The sequence below is a fragment of the Haemaphysalis longicornis genome, unplaced genomic scaffold (assembly GCF_048455015.1).
Source record: "Haemaphysalis longicornis isolate Haplotype H1 unplaced genomic scaffold, Haemaphysalis longicornis Haplotype H1 scaffold_9, whole genome shotgun sequence".
NCBI lineage: Eukaryota > Metazoa > Arthropoda > Arachnida > Ixodida > Ixodidae > Haemaphysalis > Haemaphysalis longicornis.
In genome coordinates this window covers 100,455,958-100,474,793 of record NW_027526460.1, presented here as the reverse complement: position 1 = coordinate 100,474,793, position 18,836 = coordinate 100,455,958, and the positions used below count along the sequence as shown (strand labels likewise).

Sequence of the window (18,836 nt, the reverse complement as noted above, 5' to 3'; positions counted from 1 at the left end):
ACTACAGGAGTGTGTTAGATTAGGCTAGCGTGAAAGAATATTTTGGGAGTCTGAAGAACAGTATCCTAATTCTTTCCCCTTCAAGGTCAGTGGCTAAATGCAACTGAACAAAACCGCATATTCCGAAACCTCCTAAAGAAGGTTCGATTGAAATTAGTACCTCTGTCTAAACTTAAAAACAATATATAGTACCAATATTTAACTAACAGTTAAGCAATGTGCATCAAACGAGAAAGAAAGGAAGAGAAAATGGGCATCTTAATTAGTCGAACTCATCCATGTGTGATGGTGAGCGCCCAGACCCGATGGAGGGGGAGGGATTACGTGTTCGTCCAGGGTGGTTGCGTCGGATAGCGAAGGCGGGTGCAGGGTGTTTGAAATTATTGGCCCTCGTATATTTAGCTCTTTAGTTATAGAGAACATCTATCAGCCCTCGTATCTTTAGCTGTTTAGTTAGAGAGAAAATCTTTTGACCCTTGTATATTTAGTTCTTTAAAAAGAACATCTATCGGCCTCGTATCTTCAGTTCTTAAGTTAGAGATAACATCTATCAGCCATGGTATCTTTAGTTCTTTAGTTGAAGAGAACATCTATCGGCCCTCGACGCTTTAGTTCTTGAGTTAGAGGGAACATTCGGGCAGCAATGGGAAGTTTGGTGCCTTCTCCAGATCTTCGCTACACCGCTTTCTTGAACGTTGAGGGAATCAATCTACAGGAAGACATGAGCGCGACCGAATGCTGGTTATAGGTTGCAAGTTATTTTTATCGAGGTGCACGCATCTACCTGAAGGGAGTAACTAAAATAAAAGCACAGGGTAAAAAAGCTGGTTTATGTGTAGTCGTAAGTATACGTCCTAACTCATCAACCACATGTTCGTTGACACTATCATCATCCACCAAGTACAGCAGGTGCGAATTCAGTACGGTTTATCCATTAGGTACACTTATATGACTAAATATCTTGGAACATTTTGGGCTCCTTTCGCACATCGTACTTCCTTTTCACCCTTTTAGGTGCTGAAAAGCCTCTTCTTTCACAAGACCCAAGGACTGAGGGTTTTCACGAAGGAAACCATTCCGGAAGAATGGCATTTTAAGAACAGCGATCGTGTGGCGCCAATCGTGCTGGTTGCTGATGAGGGCTACTATATCATGCCTGTAAGTAAACATGGCCTTTTTTAACAACACTTGTTGAGCTAGTTTGAAACACACACAACATTAGACGCCTGTATGTGGTGTGTGTTTTAACTTTGTCTTCGTCTGCTTAGCGCCCCTTTTATTCATTCGAATGGCCTTTCTGTTGTGGCAAATAATATTAACGGCTATGGATTACGGGAGGGTGTTCTGAGGAACGAATAAGCAACCTCTCTGTCTGTCTCAAACTGGTTTGCGAAAATTACCTATGTGATGGGGAAATGGCCAATCGGAAAAATAGCAGGAGCTGCATCACTCTGAGTAATATAGATGCACAGTGATTGGAGCATTACAAGGGATAGGGCAGGAGAATAATTACGTGATAAGGTGTACGTGTGATCTGCTGCTGTACATATTTGCCACCGAACTAACGACTCCAGCAAAATCTCGGTATTGAGAATATAGGTCACAGCGCACTGTACCCTGTCATAGCGCTTCACACTTACTTGTCCAGAAGTAATAGACAACCGCGTCATAAATCCTCCCCTCTAATAAATGATCGCGCGGGAGTCGCTCCTGATGGCAGCCCGGACCATAATACGGAGCGAGGTTACGACACCAATGCTTATGCGACACAGCCCCATTGCATCTAGGCCGTCTCTTTTATGTGAAGGGTGATGTGGTACGCAGACTCACAATTTTCACAAGCACTCCCGTATTGCTTCCGCATTCAATTACCACAGCACCGTGAGGGCTTGATGAGAAGCAGTCTTGGCGTAGAGTTACGCACTGGTATGCTATTTGGCTCAACCGCGTAGTGACAACATTTGGTACTACTGGTCATAGCAATTATAAAAGAATGCACCATCTACCTCTATACATAGCTGGCCCGTGACGACACCACCGCTGTTTCTGGTGCACTGCTCGTAGCTTCCCTAGCGCTGCTCGAGATAAGAGCACCAGATAACTTCACTGTCTTTCGACATCCACGCGGTTCACCTACATGGCAGCTATCGTGACTTCATTGCAAGCTTTATATTTGAGGAGTTCGGAGGAAAATCGTAGGTATGGTCCGCGTAAACAAGAAAAAATGCAAGGAAAAATAGGTTATGCGGAGATACCATACAAATTTTCGTGTGCACTGCGCCAGCGTCATAGGCAACATTGCGAGAGTGCGCCAAAACCAAGACGGGAAGGTTAGTACATGTTACTAATTCCAGGCGTTCAATTCTCAGTACTACTACGTCTAGGTATGTCGTTGTGGTGTAGCCAATAGCCTTGTGGCAAAAATATTTTCGAAATTAAGAAGCTGAAGCTATTGTTTGATTTAGTACTCCTGGGAAGATCAATTTCAACAAAGGTTGAGGTTTCATTACTTAAGACTGAGTTTTATCAGAAAAGTATGGCATTTGATAGTTTTTAAAGGCAAGCTTCAGTGTTCCCACTAATGGCGCCTGTAATGCGAAAACACCGAAATGAAAGAAAAAAACGCTTCCCGCGGCCGGAATTGAAGCTGGATCGCTCGCAAATGAAGACGGCGTCTATCTCACTGCTACTCTTAAAAAAAGGTTGGGGCATTCACTAACGGAATACTAACAAGTTATTTGTCCCAGTATACACTAGGCCCTTAGAAACTGGAGGTAGTAAATGTAGCACTAGTCAGGATTAGTAACTGAAGCAGGCAGTAAGCACCACTACCTCCACTAGTAAAGTCATAGTGATAACACTCTTCTGAGCTACTTGCGTTTACTAACTGGCCACGCATAACCTAGTCATAAGCACGACGTTATTCTAGTGCATACTGCAATCAGTTAATTTCCTAACCATACAGTTGCTAGTGGCACAGCCTACGCACCATATCGGGGGATACTAACATTCGTAAGGCGTTCGTAAATACGGCCGTTACAACCCTTTCACGACCTTTTTTTATTGAGAGTGTACATGTCGACACGGTCGAAGCGGTTTGGAAAACTAAGATGACAACCAAAGAATCCACAAGGAGAAAGCTTCGCGTGCAACCATCGTCGTCGTTTGTCGGAGGGGCGCAAGGTTTTTTTTCTGCCTATATAGTAACACTTCTAGAGCCCTGTCGATTTTTTAGAGCACGAGCACTGATACTCAAACTCACGAACTACTAAAGGTAGTTTACTAAAAGTGAATTGATAATTTAGATCTCAAAAGCTTGCCTAACGCGTTGATCGCAGTTCAGCAATCCTACGAAAACCCTGCCGGGAAACAATGGTCCTTCACCAGGCGTGCATGGCTACGACCCTCGGATGTCGGATATGTGGGGAATATTCTACGCCCGCGGACCAGGTAAGTACAGTTTATGTGAGGACGAAGCTAGCCAGTACGGTGAGAGCAGGGTCACTTAAGGGTGTGTGAACGAGCTAGCAGTCTGTTCCTTAAGAATGTTCGGCCCTTACACCCCGTAAAGATGGTTGATTAGCGAAGCTGAAAAGGGTGGTCCACGGTGTTTATGTTAGCCAATATTACGCGAGCATAGTACATCGTTTCTAAACTGTTTTGCGCAGTTATGTGGTAATTTACGCACCACTGATGCCGAGCAATGAAGACACAGGCACGCTTGGCTTGGTGTCATCACAATGTGATTTTAAATGCCGCCCGTGCGACTTCTCAAACCCACCATCAGTACACTGGCTGCACGTCGCGCTTGACGATGCGGTGCCTATCATCCACGGTGTTGACGGCACAGCGGCGGTGGGCAAACTCCCGGCGTTTTTCGCGGCCCCGTTCCCCGTACGCGACGTTGCCACTCCACGGAAGGTGTTTCAACAACCAAGCGCACGCCTGGTTTTGTGTGCCGCAGGAGCCATGGGCTCCACACCCAGTTTCGTCTCCGGTAATCATGGAGCGGAGCGGCGGCGCCATGTGCTTCACCAAGGACAGCGAAGAACGGGCGTCGAGGGTTCTTTGTTAGAAGCCACCCGCCGCGGTGGCTCAGTGGCTAAGGCGTTGCGCTACTGAGCACGAGGTCGCGGGTTCGATTCCCGGCCGCGGCGGCCGCTTTTCTGATGGAGGCGAAAAGCAAAAACGCCCGTGTGTACGAGATTTCGGCGCACGATAAAGATCCCCAGGTGGTCAAAATTAATCCGGAGCCCTCCACTACGGCGCGCCTCATCGCCTGCGTTGCGTCGGCGCGTTAAACACCCACAATCAATCAATCTTTGTTAGAAGCCAAGTAACGGAAAACATTCCTTTAAGTGCAGAGCACTTTAGGGGCCCGGCGTGTCGCCGTAGCTCATTCGGCGTCACGGTGTCTAGCCACCCAACAGACCTTTCCAGAAACTGCAGCGCCGCTCCTTCCCCTGGCGGGCCCGCGCAAGGCGTCATGGGAACTGCGTGCGCGCGCGGTGCGAGCGGCGACGGCGGCGACGGGGTGCATGGGCGCCGCGCGCTGCGTGCGCGGAGTGAGCCCGTCAATGAAATGCTGTGCTTTCAAAGTTATGTCACGCATCAATTAAAGCATCTTTAAACCATAGAACCCAAAATAAGAAATAAACTCCCCATCTTTCTGAAACTGCTGGCACCGCGTGAGAACCTTTCGTCGTCTGCTAGCAACGTCGTCTGCTAGCTTGGAGAGTGGAACCAGCTGCTGCCAGTTGAAAAGCGTCTTCGCGCTTCTGGCTGCCCGCGGGAAAAGAGACATTCCTCAACACGAGGAAATAGAGAACAAATGTGACACTTGAGCTACCCGAGAAAAATGCAAATAACCAGCTCTTGCTTCCGGCAGCCCGCGGGGAGCCGAGTGGGAAAACGAAGAAGCCCATATCATGTGCACACGCTACTCGTGATGCATTTCCGCGTGTGCAAAGCTACACTCGTTTACAACCGCCTTAGCGTTTGTAGTTTACGCGATACTGACGATATGGCGCCAAGGAAGCTGCAGGAGGCGGACAAACGTCCTGTGTGCTCGGTTGGGACAACAATACGTTACGAGACCGGCACGTTTCATTGCACAAGTTTCCGAAGGACAAGACAATTAAAAAGGATTAATGGGTTCGCCGGATAAATCGCCAGGGTCGTGATGACCGATTCGCGTTGTGGGAGCCGTCCGAGCATCACAGGATATGTGGAGCCCATTTCAACGCGAGCGGACGCAAATGTTACATGGACCATATGCGACCACTTTTACACACCAGGTCTTAGCCAAGAGGTGTCTTCCGGTAGACAGGCAAGCCCAGCATTATAACGTAAATTATGTTTTTTATACGTTTTTTTTTGTTTCCTATGCTGCCGCGAAGTGAACGAAACACCGCCGTCCTAAGCGCCCGTCCCGCTTCCAGGCATCCAAGACAAACTAGTGATATGCAGCACTGTCGAGATACTCCTGTCAGCTCAGAGTAATCAACGCCCGTTTTGAAATGAATTTTAGCACAAAGGGCGTAACAGGGCGATAAAGCAATGCTTTCGCTCCAGCAGACAACGATGCGGTTTATCGAGCGACAGCGACTGCCTGCAGCCTGTCTCCTGCGGCATTGTGAGTTCAGCATTTCGACTATTTCTTTTCGGTCGTTCACTGTGGAATTATTATTTCTCACTTTTAAGGTATGGTGTACTTCCTGAGTGAAAACAAAGGAGACAGCTCGTCATAGCTGACCCAGGATTTTTGATCGAAGATGAGCTCCGTGAACTTGGCGTTAAATTGAACAGACGTACCCCCCATGTTAAATGGTCGGCGTCAACTGACAGTAGCGGAGCAAACACGCACACGGCAGATCGCCACGCTGAGGAGACACGTTGAGCGAGTTATTCGAGAAGTGAATAACTTGAGAATACTACATGTGGTATGTTTTCCCAAATGCGATGGCTGACAAGCCAAACCAGATATGGAAAACTTGTTGCTACCTGAGCAACTTAACACATGAACCACTTCTCAATCGATAAGTAAGCGAAATGTCAACTCGTGTTTTGTATTAGCGCCCTCTGAATAGTTTTACCTTTTAGTCGGTATTGGTTAGTTTTGCTAACCGAATAAAAGTGTACTTGTCTTTTATTGCAATGATACCAAACTAGCTGCATCGTCTTTTTTCGACTAAAATAAACATTTCTATTTTCATATATACACACAGCCGAAAACAGCAAAAGAGCTCAGGATTGCTCAATGAGACTTGCCACCTCTTAGGCAACAGTACTTGAAGCGAATACAGACATAGTGTAGCATGAATCGATGGGATACACACTGCAACTCCCCAAAATGCAGCAGTTTGTTGAAGAAATGCGGGCTGTGGTAAGAATGCGTAAGTTTGAAAAAGAAGCCAGTTATCAAAACAGCTGTCCAGGATAGCAGATGTTCTGCATGCATCACACAATGTTAAACGCCGAAGCTGCACCGTCAACAAATGCTGCCTCCACAGGCGCTGCCGCGCACGGCACGGTTTGGCACGGTAGAGCTACATGAAGAGCGGCCCGGGCGGCGGCGGCGGCGGCTGCTGCGGCGCTCACAGTTCCCAGGCTGCTTTGCGGCCGCCGTTTGGGGGCGCGCGCAACTTTCCGGAAAGGTCTACTAGCGCGGCATCACGCACCCAAACAGGCTTCGAAAAAGTCCCCGCATCCCTTCGTCTGGATCGAACCTGCGCCGCTCGCTTTACGAAGATGTCAAACCCATTTGCGCTACACTGGAACACATTAATCATATCTAAATAGTTGGCGGTATATTTGTGCTGTGCCGCTGTTACTCAGGCGGCCGTTTCTAGGCCGCAAATAAGTACACAATAGTATAAAATAAGACGAAAATCATGAATTACCAATCAATTATCCCAAATTAATAAAACCTCAATCCAGTGTCTCTTTAGAGGCGTTTCAGGGGCTACTGTGCCCTCTCTGGACTACTTTCAGCATCAACGCCAGGCTGATACTAAAAGTAGTCAAGAGGGGACAGCCCCTTTGGCGGGACTGTGCGCAGGCTGACGCAGGGAGCCAGAAACCATGCGACAAATTGTAACGGAGTGCAATGGTATCCGTCCAGTCCTCAGTGAGGGAGCCATCCAGCTTCCGGAACCCCTTGGCTTTAAGGTTAACGGAAAAGTGAATTGGACAGCAGTAGAGCTTAGTGAAAGAAGGTTAGAATGTTGGTGGGAAAAAAACAGAGAACAATCTGGGAAGACATGTGAACAAAGTCAGACGCGCAAAAATTACATAAATGTATTTTTTGTATTTTTTGGCGAGGTGATTGTACAGTGGCGTTACGACTAAGATCGCTGTGTAACGCCACCCCATTGCAAAGGCGAAGCCGCGAAGCATCATCATCATCTTCTTCGAATCACTGCTCCGCACTTGGCAGCATTCCCATTGAAAGGAACTGCGTTAATTATTTTCTTGTCGGTGGGCCCGAGCGCGCCGAAACAAACCTGTTTTCCCTAAGCCTATTTGTTGTTGTCAACGTGACAAAGCCAGAGTCTTCAAGGAGCCCAGAGGCAAGACCAGTTCACCTAAAACCCATCAGAAAGCTATGGCCAACCTCATAATAGGTTTGCAGAGTCCTGGTTTGCCAAAACAGTTCCATGGATTTCTATTCGGAGACGCTGAGCACTGCCTGCACTAGACTGAAGGGACAGCTGCTTTCAATCAGTGGGGTGACGTAGCAAAGTAAGGAAGCGTGTACTTCAAACTAAAGAAATGCTGTCCGAACCTGGCATGAGAGTAGAGAGGGGGCGCTATTTACGTGGAGGGATTTTCGAAGGCAGCTATTTTCAAGCACATAGCAGTGCTTAGAAAACACCGAGAGAAAGCCGAGCGCTCTCTTCAATTCTGTATCTCCCTCCAGAACGAAAACTTGATAATGCACGCGGAAGAGATGAAACGCTTGTTTGGATAGCCAATTCCCGCTCGTCCCTCAAAAAAAAGAAAAGAATGCGGCACCTCATTCGCGTGCGAAAGATGTCGTTCGGAGGCCTTATTAGAAGCCCACCAGAGACTGTGACTGAATTTAGTACCCAAGCCGCCACGATGAAAGGGTCGCTATGAAAGCGTGCAAGACAATACGAGCGCCAAGTCAATCTGGCGTCGCCCTTCGAAGACTTTGACTACGCGCTCGTGGGCCCCGATAAAATTGGAGAGCTGATTCGCTCGGTAGTTCGCTGCGAGCAAGGAGGACTTCACGACACCCGCCAAATTTGAATTAGGTTTCCTACAAACGTTTTCCGTGACGGGGTGCAACATATCATGCGAACACCGCTTGCTCAATGTGACGTCCAACCCATAGTGCCCGATCACACTGCCCGTGAGCTATGCAGAAGTTTCTCCAACATCCCGCGGCAGCAGCTGCTATTCCTGTGTCTTCGAACCAATCATCTCTTTTCAGACAGCGCAGTCGGCTACGTACGTTGGTGACCGACAAAAGAAGATGGATGTGTGGGGCGGTCTCAACTAACGGCCTCTTTGGTATGCCATTGTGGCGAAACCGAACACACATACAGGCTGTGCTCTAACAACGACTCGGACTGCGGCGCTTTGACGTCAATAGTCTTCGCCCTCGTCCAGCAAAAGGCTGTAGGCTATTGAAGTGTATATTGCAGAACAGCGCGCCTCATTCTCGTGGACGCGGCATCAATAAAGGTCGCATCTCCACGCCGGGTCTTCGCAAGGCATTCAAGTAATATTCTTGACTGAACTGCGGGGAGAGAACGGGGCATCAGGGGTTAAAAAAACACGACAAAGGCGCGATGACTCTTAGCCGGGATTTTGCTTTAGAAGACAAAGCGTATGCGCATAGATACGCTTGCAACATCGCCATAGTTCGCTTATCAGGCAGTTTCACTTGACGCCATCTAGAAGCACTCCACGATAAACAGAAAAGTAAAAGCGACAGATTCGGTGCATAGAGGTCGTACCCTTGTCTAGGTATTTCAACCGATGAAGGAAAACTCTTGGCCTGCCAGATGAAAGGATGGTTGTCGCATACACGTGTCTTGATGTTCCTTGCATGTAAAGGCTTTGGACAGTTAAAGCGTAAATTTATCTTTGTGTTTGAAACGAAGGCTTGTAGATTAGGGGGTTTGGAGCGCATTGAGGGCCCGAAACCCGTATGCTGGTGGTCGTGGCCACGGATCCCACCCGTCGGGTATGTTTTTCTCCACTTTTTATCTTTAAAACTTTTCGAAAACTATGTCCGTTTCAACAAGAATAAATGAATCACCACATATTCCCCTTTTATTTTCTTGGCGTTCTTGACTGCCTACACTACACACACACACATATATAATATATATATATATATATATATATATATATATATATATATATATATATATATATATATATATATATATATATATATATATATATATATATATATATATATATATATATATATTGTTACGCTGTCTACTCACGGTCCACAAGGTCAAGTGTCCCAAGGAATTGACCAACGAATTTAAGGGAATGTGTTGGCAAGATAGAGAAAGACGAGGTTGCTAGCGTTCGCGGCTGCAGTCGGACATACTGAGCTACCCCCGTGTTGACTTGGCAATAAACCGTGGTTCCCCGCACGTAACAATTGTGGTGGAGGGTGCCGGGTACGCCACGACGGATCCTCAGCACACCCAGGTTCTTCGCCGGAGCCGACGAGTCGCTGGTCTACCACCATCGCTGCCGGAGATGCCCAACGAACCAGCTCAGCGCGTGGCTCCACTGACCACCTTGCAACATCCACGAGAGCCCCGCGACTTCTCTGGCGAATCCGGTGAGGATGTCGACGATTGGCTACGGCACTACGAACGAGTAAGCCGATACAATCGATGGGACGCGACCATGCAGCTCGACAATGTTCCGTTTTCCCTGACTCACACAGCGTTGATTTGGTTCGAAAATAATGAATCAACCGTCACCAGTTGGGATAGCTTTGTAACGGAAATCAGGACGCGTTTTGGTGACTCCGACGCCAAAAAGAAAAAAGCCGAAGAGACCTTGCTACAAAAAGCTCAACATGCACGGCATACATTGAAGGCGTGCTGCAGCTCTGCCGGATCGTAAATTCGGCGATGTCTGAGGAAGACAAAGTGGGTCACCTTCTTAAAGGCATCGCCGAAGATGTTTACAACTTTCTGATAAGCAAAGATCAGCTGAACACTACGGCCGATGTGATCCAGCACTGCAGGACGTTTGAAGTTTTGAAGATGCGGCGCGTTACGACCAAGTTTGGACGTCTTGCCAATGTCACCACGGTCGCTGCAGTTGATGTTGCCGCGTCAGGCGACCTCGCTGAGATTGTGCGGCGTATCGTGCGAGAAGAACTCGTACGGCACGCAGAGTTGACTCAGCGGCCTGATGACGTTCGCGATGGCTGTGCAATGCAAGAAGAGCCCTTGAACGCTTTCCCAACCAGGAACACCCGTTTCAACTCAATGACGCTCGCGGATCCCCGGGAGCTGGCACCTCACGTCGACCGGGATAGGAGGAGCCGTAATGAGCACCTCAACCCTCCATACCTATCCCAGTACCCAAGCTATGTCGGACGTCCTAACCTCGAGTACAGAGACGGTCAGACCGAGTATCGGAGAGAACCTCCTGTCTGCTATTTTTGCGGATGCGTTGGCCACATTGCGCGTTATTGCCGCCGCCGCCGCCAAACACCGAGATTGGAACAACGGCCCGTGTTGTCGCGCACTACCTACCCTCGCGATTTTGGGGGCTACGGACATCCGCAGTCAGCACTTTCCCCTAGACAGGAGGCATTCCAGCAATCTCGTCGCAACAACTCTCCGGCCTCTGACAGGAGTGTCACACCCCCGACTCAGCGCCTACGGCGGTCCCCCTCTCCACGACGTCGCTCGCCACCGCCGGGATATATATACATAAGAAACTTTATTTGCACCAGTCAAAGGCACAGAGTAAGCTCAGTGCCCCCCCATCAGTCGGCCGGGATCCCTTGGGACACGGCGGCTTCTAAGGCGAGACCGATGACTTTTCGCTGAGTGCTTGAGGTCAGGCTGAGTAGCAGGACCTCCCAGGATGCAGTATTTCTATGAGGTTTGTTGTAAGAGGGACACGTCCACGCCATGTGGACGAGGTCCGCGACGCCGTTACAGTTCTTGCATCTAGAGTCGTATACTTTGGGGTGCCATTTGCTGTATAATAAAGGGTTTCCGAAGACCCCGGTTTGTAATTTCCTCCAGTAGACCTCTTCTTTCCTGCTAAGCTGTGGATTAGCCGGGGGAAGTACCTTACGCGCTAGTCTATACTGTTGGGTAATTTCGTGAAAATTTCCCAGTTCCTCTACCCTCGGGGATGGTTGTACAAACGGGTCTAGGGCATCCTCGGCGATCGTCCGGAAAGTAAGACCTCGGGCGGTCGCATGCGCCTTTTCGTTCCCGATGAGACCCCGATGAGCTGGAGCCCAAATAAGCGTTACCTGTTCCGCTGTCACTTCCGCATTTGCGAGAATTTTCCAGGCAGCGTTGGAAATCCTGCGTCGGTCGTAATTTCTAATGGCTGACTTAGAGTCGCTAACTATCACCCTCGTTCCTGGCTTAGTAAGCGCCAGCGCGATGGCAGCCTCCTCAGCATCTTGCGTGTCGCAACTAAGTATTGTGCAGCACGAGTGCGGGACGCCGTCTTCCGTTACTGCCACTGCCGTGTAAGCTTTCTTTCCTATGTGTTCTGCGGCGTCGGTGTATAGGACGTCCGGCCTGCCTCCGTATCTGATTTGCAGGGTGATGGCCCTGCTCCTACGTCTGCCCTCGTGATATGCCGGATTCATGTTCCTGGGCAGGGGCGATATTGTTAGCTTTTCTCTAACATTCTTAGGGAGGTCCTTCATGTCCTTAGCAATTTCTCTGGATTTGTAACCCAGTCGTTCTAGTATTTTCCGACCTGTTCTGCTGCCTAGCAGTCGTTGTTGCTGTGACGCCTTGGTCGCCTCGATGAGCTCGTCTATGGTGTTCGAGACGCCTAGGCTGAGTATCTTGGCCGTCGAGGTGTTCGGGGGAAGACCCAATACACTTTTGATACCTTTTCTTATGATAATGTCTAACTTACTTTTCTCTGCCTTGGTGAGTTTCAGGAACGGGGCAACAAACAGAATGCGGCTAACGCCAAAGGTCTGAAACAGCCTGAGGAGGTTTGCTTCCTTCATCCCACCGTGTTTGTTAGATATGCGTTTTAACATTCTACAGATTTGCTCTATACTGTTTTCTAGTTTCCTAATTGTCTCTGTGTTTTTGCCATTTGCCTGGACGTAAAGTCCGAGTACCCTGATGCGTTCTACCGCGGGTATCGGTCTTCCGCCGGCTCTCAGCATTATGTCATAATCGTTTCGAGAGGCCTTCCTAAAATTTTTTGGAACAATGAACAGTGCCTCCGATTTTTCCGCAGAGCATTTTAGCCGTATTGGCTCTAGATATTTTTCGACCTCGCATATGGCCTTTTGGAGGACTTCCTCAATGTGCCCATCGCTGCCATGGTTGACCCATAACGTGAGGTCGTCCGCGTATATGGTGTAATGTAGGTCCTCTATCTTATTTAGTCTCTCGGGGAGCCCTATCATGGCGATGTTGAAAAGGGTAGGGGATAAGACCGACCCCTGCGGCGTTCCCCGATTTCCGAGTTGTATGTTTTCGAGGGATGCTCCCCCTAGCTTTATGGTCGCTGTCCGGTTAGAGAGAAAATCTCTCACGTAGTTATATGTTTTTACACCTACGTTTAGTGAGCTCAGGTTGTTCAGGATTGCGGTATGCTTTACATTATCAAAAGCCTTAGCGACGTCTAGGCCAACGATAACTCTGGTGTCTTGGGTAACTTTCTCTATGATTTCCTCTTTAATCTGTAGCATCACGTCGCAGACGGAAAGTTTGGCCCTGAAGCCGATCATGGTGTCTGGATAGAGCTCTTTGTCCTCAAGGTACCTGCTGAGTCTATTTTGGATGACGTGTTCCATCAGTTTTCCTACACATGACGTGATGGAGATTGGCCTGAGGTTTTCGAGTCCGAGCTTCTTTCCTGGTTTTGGAATGAGGGCTAAATTAGCCTCTTTCCATTGCGGAGGTATCTCTCCTGTATCCCAACATCTCTGCATATAATTAGTTAAGTTGCAGATGGACTCGTCGTTTAGGTTTCTTAGCATTTTGTTACTGACTCGGTCCGGGCCCGCAGCCGTTTTGGTCCTGAGACGGTTAATTTCGGCTCTAACCTCCGCTACCGTTAGGGGGGCATCCAGGGCCTCATTCGCGGAACCTGTGTAGTCGGGCAGAGTTTCGCGAGTGGGTGGACTTAGGTAGCGATTGCGGACCTCGTCTAGTAGCTCTTTCGAGGAGCCGTCGAATTTGTAAACGAGTCTGAAGTTGCTGTTGCGCTTCTGATCTAGTCTTATCCGGGTCAAGCAGGTGCCGGAGTAATTTCCACGTTTTCGCGCTGCTGAGTTCTCTGTTCATTTGGTCGCATATATTTCCCCAATTTTGTTTGGTCAGCTCTAGCGAGTATTCCTCGATCTGTTTGTTTAGGATGGCTATCCTCTTACGGAGGTTCCTATCCCACCTTTTGTTTCGGATTTTCTCCTCTATGTCTCTCTTTTTCCTCCAGAGGCCGATGAGGTGGCTGTCGACTATCTCAAGCACCTCGTCCACCTCCAGCTCGTCTGTGGCCGTTTGGGTGGCATCGATTATCTTCCTACTCCATGCCCCAATATCTTCTATCGGTTCGTTATCTGTACCTATATTCCTGAAGGCGTCCCAGTTAGTTACTCTGTGCTTACGCTTCTTCGGAACTGGGGGTCCGTTGCTAACCACGATCTCTATGATCTTGTGATCACTGCCTAGGTCTTCCCCGGTATTGCACCACGTGGCCTCGATACCGCCGTGCGTGAGGGTCAGATCTGGCGTCGTGTCTGCTGACACGCTGTTTCCTTGCCTCGTCGGATGCATGGGGTCTGTAATCAGCACCAGGTTGTGATGTTGAACTTTCTCCCATAAGGCCCTACCTTTAGCTAGAGTGTGTTTGTAACCCCAGGCTGGGTGTGGAGCATTGAAGTCCCCCACTACCAGCAGAGGGTCGCCCTGGGCTAGGCTTTTTACTTTGAGAAACAGGTCCCCGAAATCACATTTTCTTTGCTTGGGTGAACTGTAGATTTTTAGTACGTATAGATTCCTTTGCGCACGTTTGCGCGGTATGAGCTCCACCAGCGAGTGGTCGATTTCGGTGTTTCCCGTCTCATGCTGCATTGCCGTTACATTTCTCTTGACAAAAGTGACTACCTGGGTATCGTTTCCAATGCCCGGGTAGGATTTATATCCCGCCAATTTTAAATTTTTCCCGCATTCCTGAACTGCAATGACCTCCGGGCGATCGCTTCCATCGAGAAATGCCTGTAAGACCGCACGTTTGTTGATGAAGCCCCTACAATTCCATTGCCAGATCGTGTTATTGCTGCATTTTGGTGTCATCCTGAGGTCGTGTCGTTTGCTTTGACTGAGCTTCCCCGTATAGCCATTGAATTTGTTTGTCCCTGAATTGGATTTCACCTTTCATCTGTTCCATAGCGCTACCCAGCGATTTTACTTGTTCAAGTATCGACTCTAGCATGCCCTTTATCGAGTTGCATTCCGCTTCTAGGTTCGTTATCCTATTCTCGTATTTGACGCCCTCTTCATTCTGCCTGGATTTCACTTTCTTGAAGGGAGGAGGACTGACTGCCAGAGCCGGTGTAGCCTCCTGCTCTGTTTTTTTAATCAAATCTGACTTAAGTTCGTCTAACTGCTTCTTTAGTTCAGCATTTTGTTCCATCAGGATCCTATTCTGCTCCTTAAGGGCATTTAAGATTTCCGCATTAGCATCCTGGGCGGCCCCACCCACCCAACCTACCTTTGGTGCGATTGTTGCCGGATATCCCGAGGTTGCACGAACACTGCCACTGTCACATGAGTCCTTGGTGTTTGATGTTTCAGTCCTCAACGGTGGCAGGCGAGGGAAGGATTCCGATCGGTTCCTCGACCTGCTGCGTTGCCTGGACTTGCTCCTCGAACGGTCCTGGTTTTGGTCCTTTCTGCTTGCGCGTGGCGAGCTGCGGGTGCCGAGTTTCTTCTTTTTCTCCTCTTCTTCTTGCTTCCGCGCTTCCGCTTCGAGCTTGCGCTCCCACTGTCTTTTCTTGACGATATAGGGAGTTCGGAAAAGGGCTTTGCACCTCTTGTCCCCCGTCATGTGCTCTTTGCCACACAACTTGCATTTAGGTTCGCATCGATGTTCGTTCGTCGGCGATGGTTCACCGCATCCTTTGCACGTCTCCGTAGGGTTGTTGCAGACGTCCGACCGGTGGCCGATGTCGCCGCACTTGAAGCACACCTCGTACCTTTTTCTGTAGAGGTAGCATTTCATGGGCGCCCCGAAGCAGAGCATCCACCTGGGGACTTGGGGGCCAGTGAAGGTGATGATCACCGAGGCGGAGTTTCCCATTCTTCGCACCCCAATGATAGGGGGGTTTGCGGGGTGGGAAAAGGCAGTCTCCAGCTCTTCTTCGGCCAGCCTTGGGTCTAGTCCATGTACCACTCCTCTGCCGCAGTTGTCGGGTGCAGCCATGTAGGTCAGAACTTCAAACTCCTTGCCTTCGACTTGCAGCCGTCTCAACGCAAGCATTTTGACGGCGTCTTCTTCTTTAGGTGTGCTGTAGGTTATCGTCCCCTGCTTGTCGTTCATCACGACCCGGTCTTCTTCTTGTCCTTTTTTCCACTCTATGGCGGCTGAGAGTCTCAGTAGCCCCCCGATAACGGGTAGCGAAAGCTTGGTGAGTGCGAGCCCTTCCTTGGGTCGTATAATCACTTTGTAATCCGCGTGCGGTAGCCTCGGAAGGTTCGACGCGATCGATTTTTCTGCCAGCTGCTTGCCGGTTAGCTTCATCTTATGTTCTTGCTTTGCGGTCACGTTTGTGAAAAACACTTTCGCATTTCGCTCCATTCCGACCGCAGCTGTTACGGCCGCGCCCGAAACACCAGCTTGACTTTCTCGCTGCCCCTGTTGTTGGAGCTCCTTGACTTTCTTGGTCACTTTCGTTACCCAATTCGACTTTTTCAGCTCCGCCGGATCGATGTCCGTGCCGTTGACTATCACTTCCATCACCATGATGGCGACCGCGAGCTGCCGCCGAGGCTGGCGGCTGCCGCCCGGGCTGCTGGGCTGCCAGGCCTAACGTAGGCTTAGCTAGGCGTTCGGCGTGGTCGACCGCGGAAGATGGAATAAAGTCTTAAAAAGTTCACTCACGGGCTTGATTTGGTATCCACAGGATCATCGTCACTTCCGGAGTGAACTCACACCAGTTTCAGGCCAAAATGTGCTTAGTTCCGCTAGAGAAATTTATCATTTTACGGAGTCGACGTGACACACGCCGCGCCCGCTGGCCCCCTAGCGGCCTTTTCCCACCGCCGGGAAACTAGCCGGCGCGGCCGATGGGGGTGAGGTCGCGGGACAGTCTTTTTCGGAAATACCTCTGCCTGTCTTAATGTTAAAGAACAAAGTGGACGTTATAATTGACGGAATTCCCGTAAGCGCTTTGGTGGACACTGGGTCTACGGTTTCGGTTATGAGTTTGAGATTTAAACAGAGTTTACGACGAAAGGTGATGTTTCATTGGGATCAACCTGTTACATTTCGTGGAGTTGGAGGCGAAGTGTTGTGTCCGCTTGGGACTTGTTTAGCAGGAGTTCATCTCGGTGGAAAGGTGTTCAAGACAGAATTCACTGTACTCCCCCATTCCACACACGATGTCATATTGGGTATTGACTTCCTGAAAGAGTGTGGCGCTACTGTTGATTGCGCGAATGGAGAAATTCACCTGCCAGATGATGTTCCTTCACCCCTCATGGACGATTGCACTGATATCGCTGCTCTTTCTGTATTGGAAGACTGTGCCGTACCAGCACTTTCGGCAAGATTTATTGTTCTTACCTCGCCCACAATCCGTTCAAGCACGTTCGAAGCCTTGGTGGAGCCAGTACATGAACGCTGTGCCAAAAAGAACCTACTTGTTCCGCGCTGTGTCGTCTCAGTTGCTGATGGCTGTGCCAGATTGTGGGTGGTGAACTGCTCGAACGAAACCACCGTGCTTCCCCAGGGCATGAAAATTGCTTCGTACGACGAATATGCCCCAACCGCAATTTCTGCACTGACCGATGCCCCAGTTCATTCTCTGGATCCTTCTCCCCAGGAAGCAAAGTTCATTGGAATGATTGATAAATCTCTCCGCTCTGACGAACGCCGGTCTCTATTGAGGATTCTTTCCCGGTACTCTGCCGTATTTGATTTTTCCCAGACCCGCTCCACGCTGTCGTTTCCAAAATCCCGGGCGCACCACGTCATAAATACCGGATCAGCACCACCAATTAGGCAGAAACCTTATCGAGTATCACCATCCGAGCGCAAAGTTATTAACGACCAAGTCGGCGAAATGTTGAAGCAAGGCGTGATTCAGGAGTCCTCGAGTCCTTGGGGAGCGCCCGTTATTTTGGTGAAGAAGAAAGACGGCTCCTGGCGGTTTTGCGTTGACTACCGCCGCCTGAATTCTGTCACAAAAAAGGATGTATATCCTCTACCAAGGGTTGACGACGCTGTTGACTGCCTCCACTCAGCTTCTTACTTTTCTTCCGTCGACTTAAGATCCGGATACTGGCAGATTCCTATGCATCCAAGCGACAAAGAAAAGACGGCTTTCGTCACCCCAGATGGACTATACGAATTTAATGTTATGCCCTTTGGCTTGTGTAATGCGCCTGCCACCTTCGAACGCTTCATGGACACAGTTTTGCGTGGTCTGAAGTGGAACATATGCATGTGCTATCTGGATGATGTCGTCATTTTCGGTCGCACTTTCGACGAGCATAATTCCCGCCTAGCTGTTGTGCTTGACTGCATACAGAACGCAGGCCTCGTATTGAACTAAAAAAAAATGTCGCTTCGGCGAGCGCCAAGCCCTTGTTTTAGGCCTTTTGGTTGACAAGGATGGTGTGCGACCAGACCCGAACAAGACTGAGGCCGTTGCGTCCTTCAAAGAGCCACAGTCTGTAAAGGATTTAAGAAGTTTTCTTGGCCTCTGCTCGTATTTTCGACGTTTCGTGCCCAGATTTGCTGACATTGCGTCTCCCCTAACGCGCCTGCTTCAAAAAGACGTCCCTTTCATCTGGACTCCAGAATGTGAAGAAGCTTTCCGCCAGTTGAAGTTTGTGCTTACATCGGGTCCAATCCTGCGCCATTTCGACCGCCTGGCCCCTATGGAAGTTCACACAGACGCTAGCGCAGTGGGAATTGGTGCCGTGCTAGTTCAACGTCATGACGGCCGTGAACACGTTATTGCTTATGCCAGTCGTTCGCTGAGCAAAGCCGAGCGTAATTACACGGTCACGGAGCAAGAGTGCCTGGCAGTCATATTCGCGACTCAACGCTTTCGTTCTTACCTGTACGGCCACAGCTTTACCGTAGTTACGGACCATCACTCACTGTGTTGGCTTGTGAACCTCCGCGACCCTTCAGGCCGTCTTGCACGGTGGGCTTTGCGTCTTCAGGAATTCAACTTTACGGTCACCTACAAGAGCGGCCGCAAACATTCCGACGCCGACTGTCTTTCCCGCCTCCCAATGGAAACAACAGACGGCGATTCTGATAACCTCGACGACTATCTTGCAGCTGTGACCACGGAGTTTCCCGACCTCAGTACGTTCAGGAAAGAACAACTGCAAGATCCGCACCTAGCATCACTGTTCGATTCA

The 18,836-nt window shown here is 49.4% G+C and overlaps 1 protein-coding gene across 4 annotated transcripts in view; it reads left to right on the top strand.

Annotated features, from left to right (window-relative positions):
* LOC144151463 (glycerophosphocholine cholinephosphodiesterase ENPP6-like) overlaps positions 1 to 18,836 on the top strand; it is a 57,876-nt gene that overhangs the window by 31,084 nt on the left and 7,956 nt on the right. For 2 of the 4 annotated variants that reach the window (XM_077682515.1, XM_077682513.1), the window contains exons 5-6: positions 1,015 to 1,158; positions 3,339 to 3,450. In XM_077682515.1, the coding sequence (XP_077538641.1) occupies positions 1,015 to 1,158; positions 3,339 to 3,450 (256 nt within the window). The remainder of the gene's footprint in view (positions 1 to 1,014; positions 1,159 to 3,338; positions 3,451 to 18,836) is intronic. The other 2 variants (XM_077682517.1, XM_077682516.1) reach the window with 1 other exon arrangement.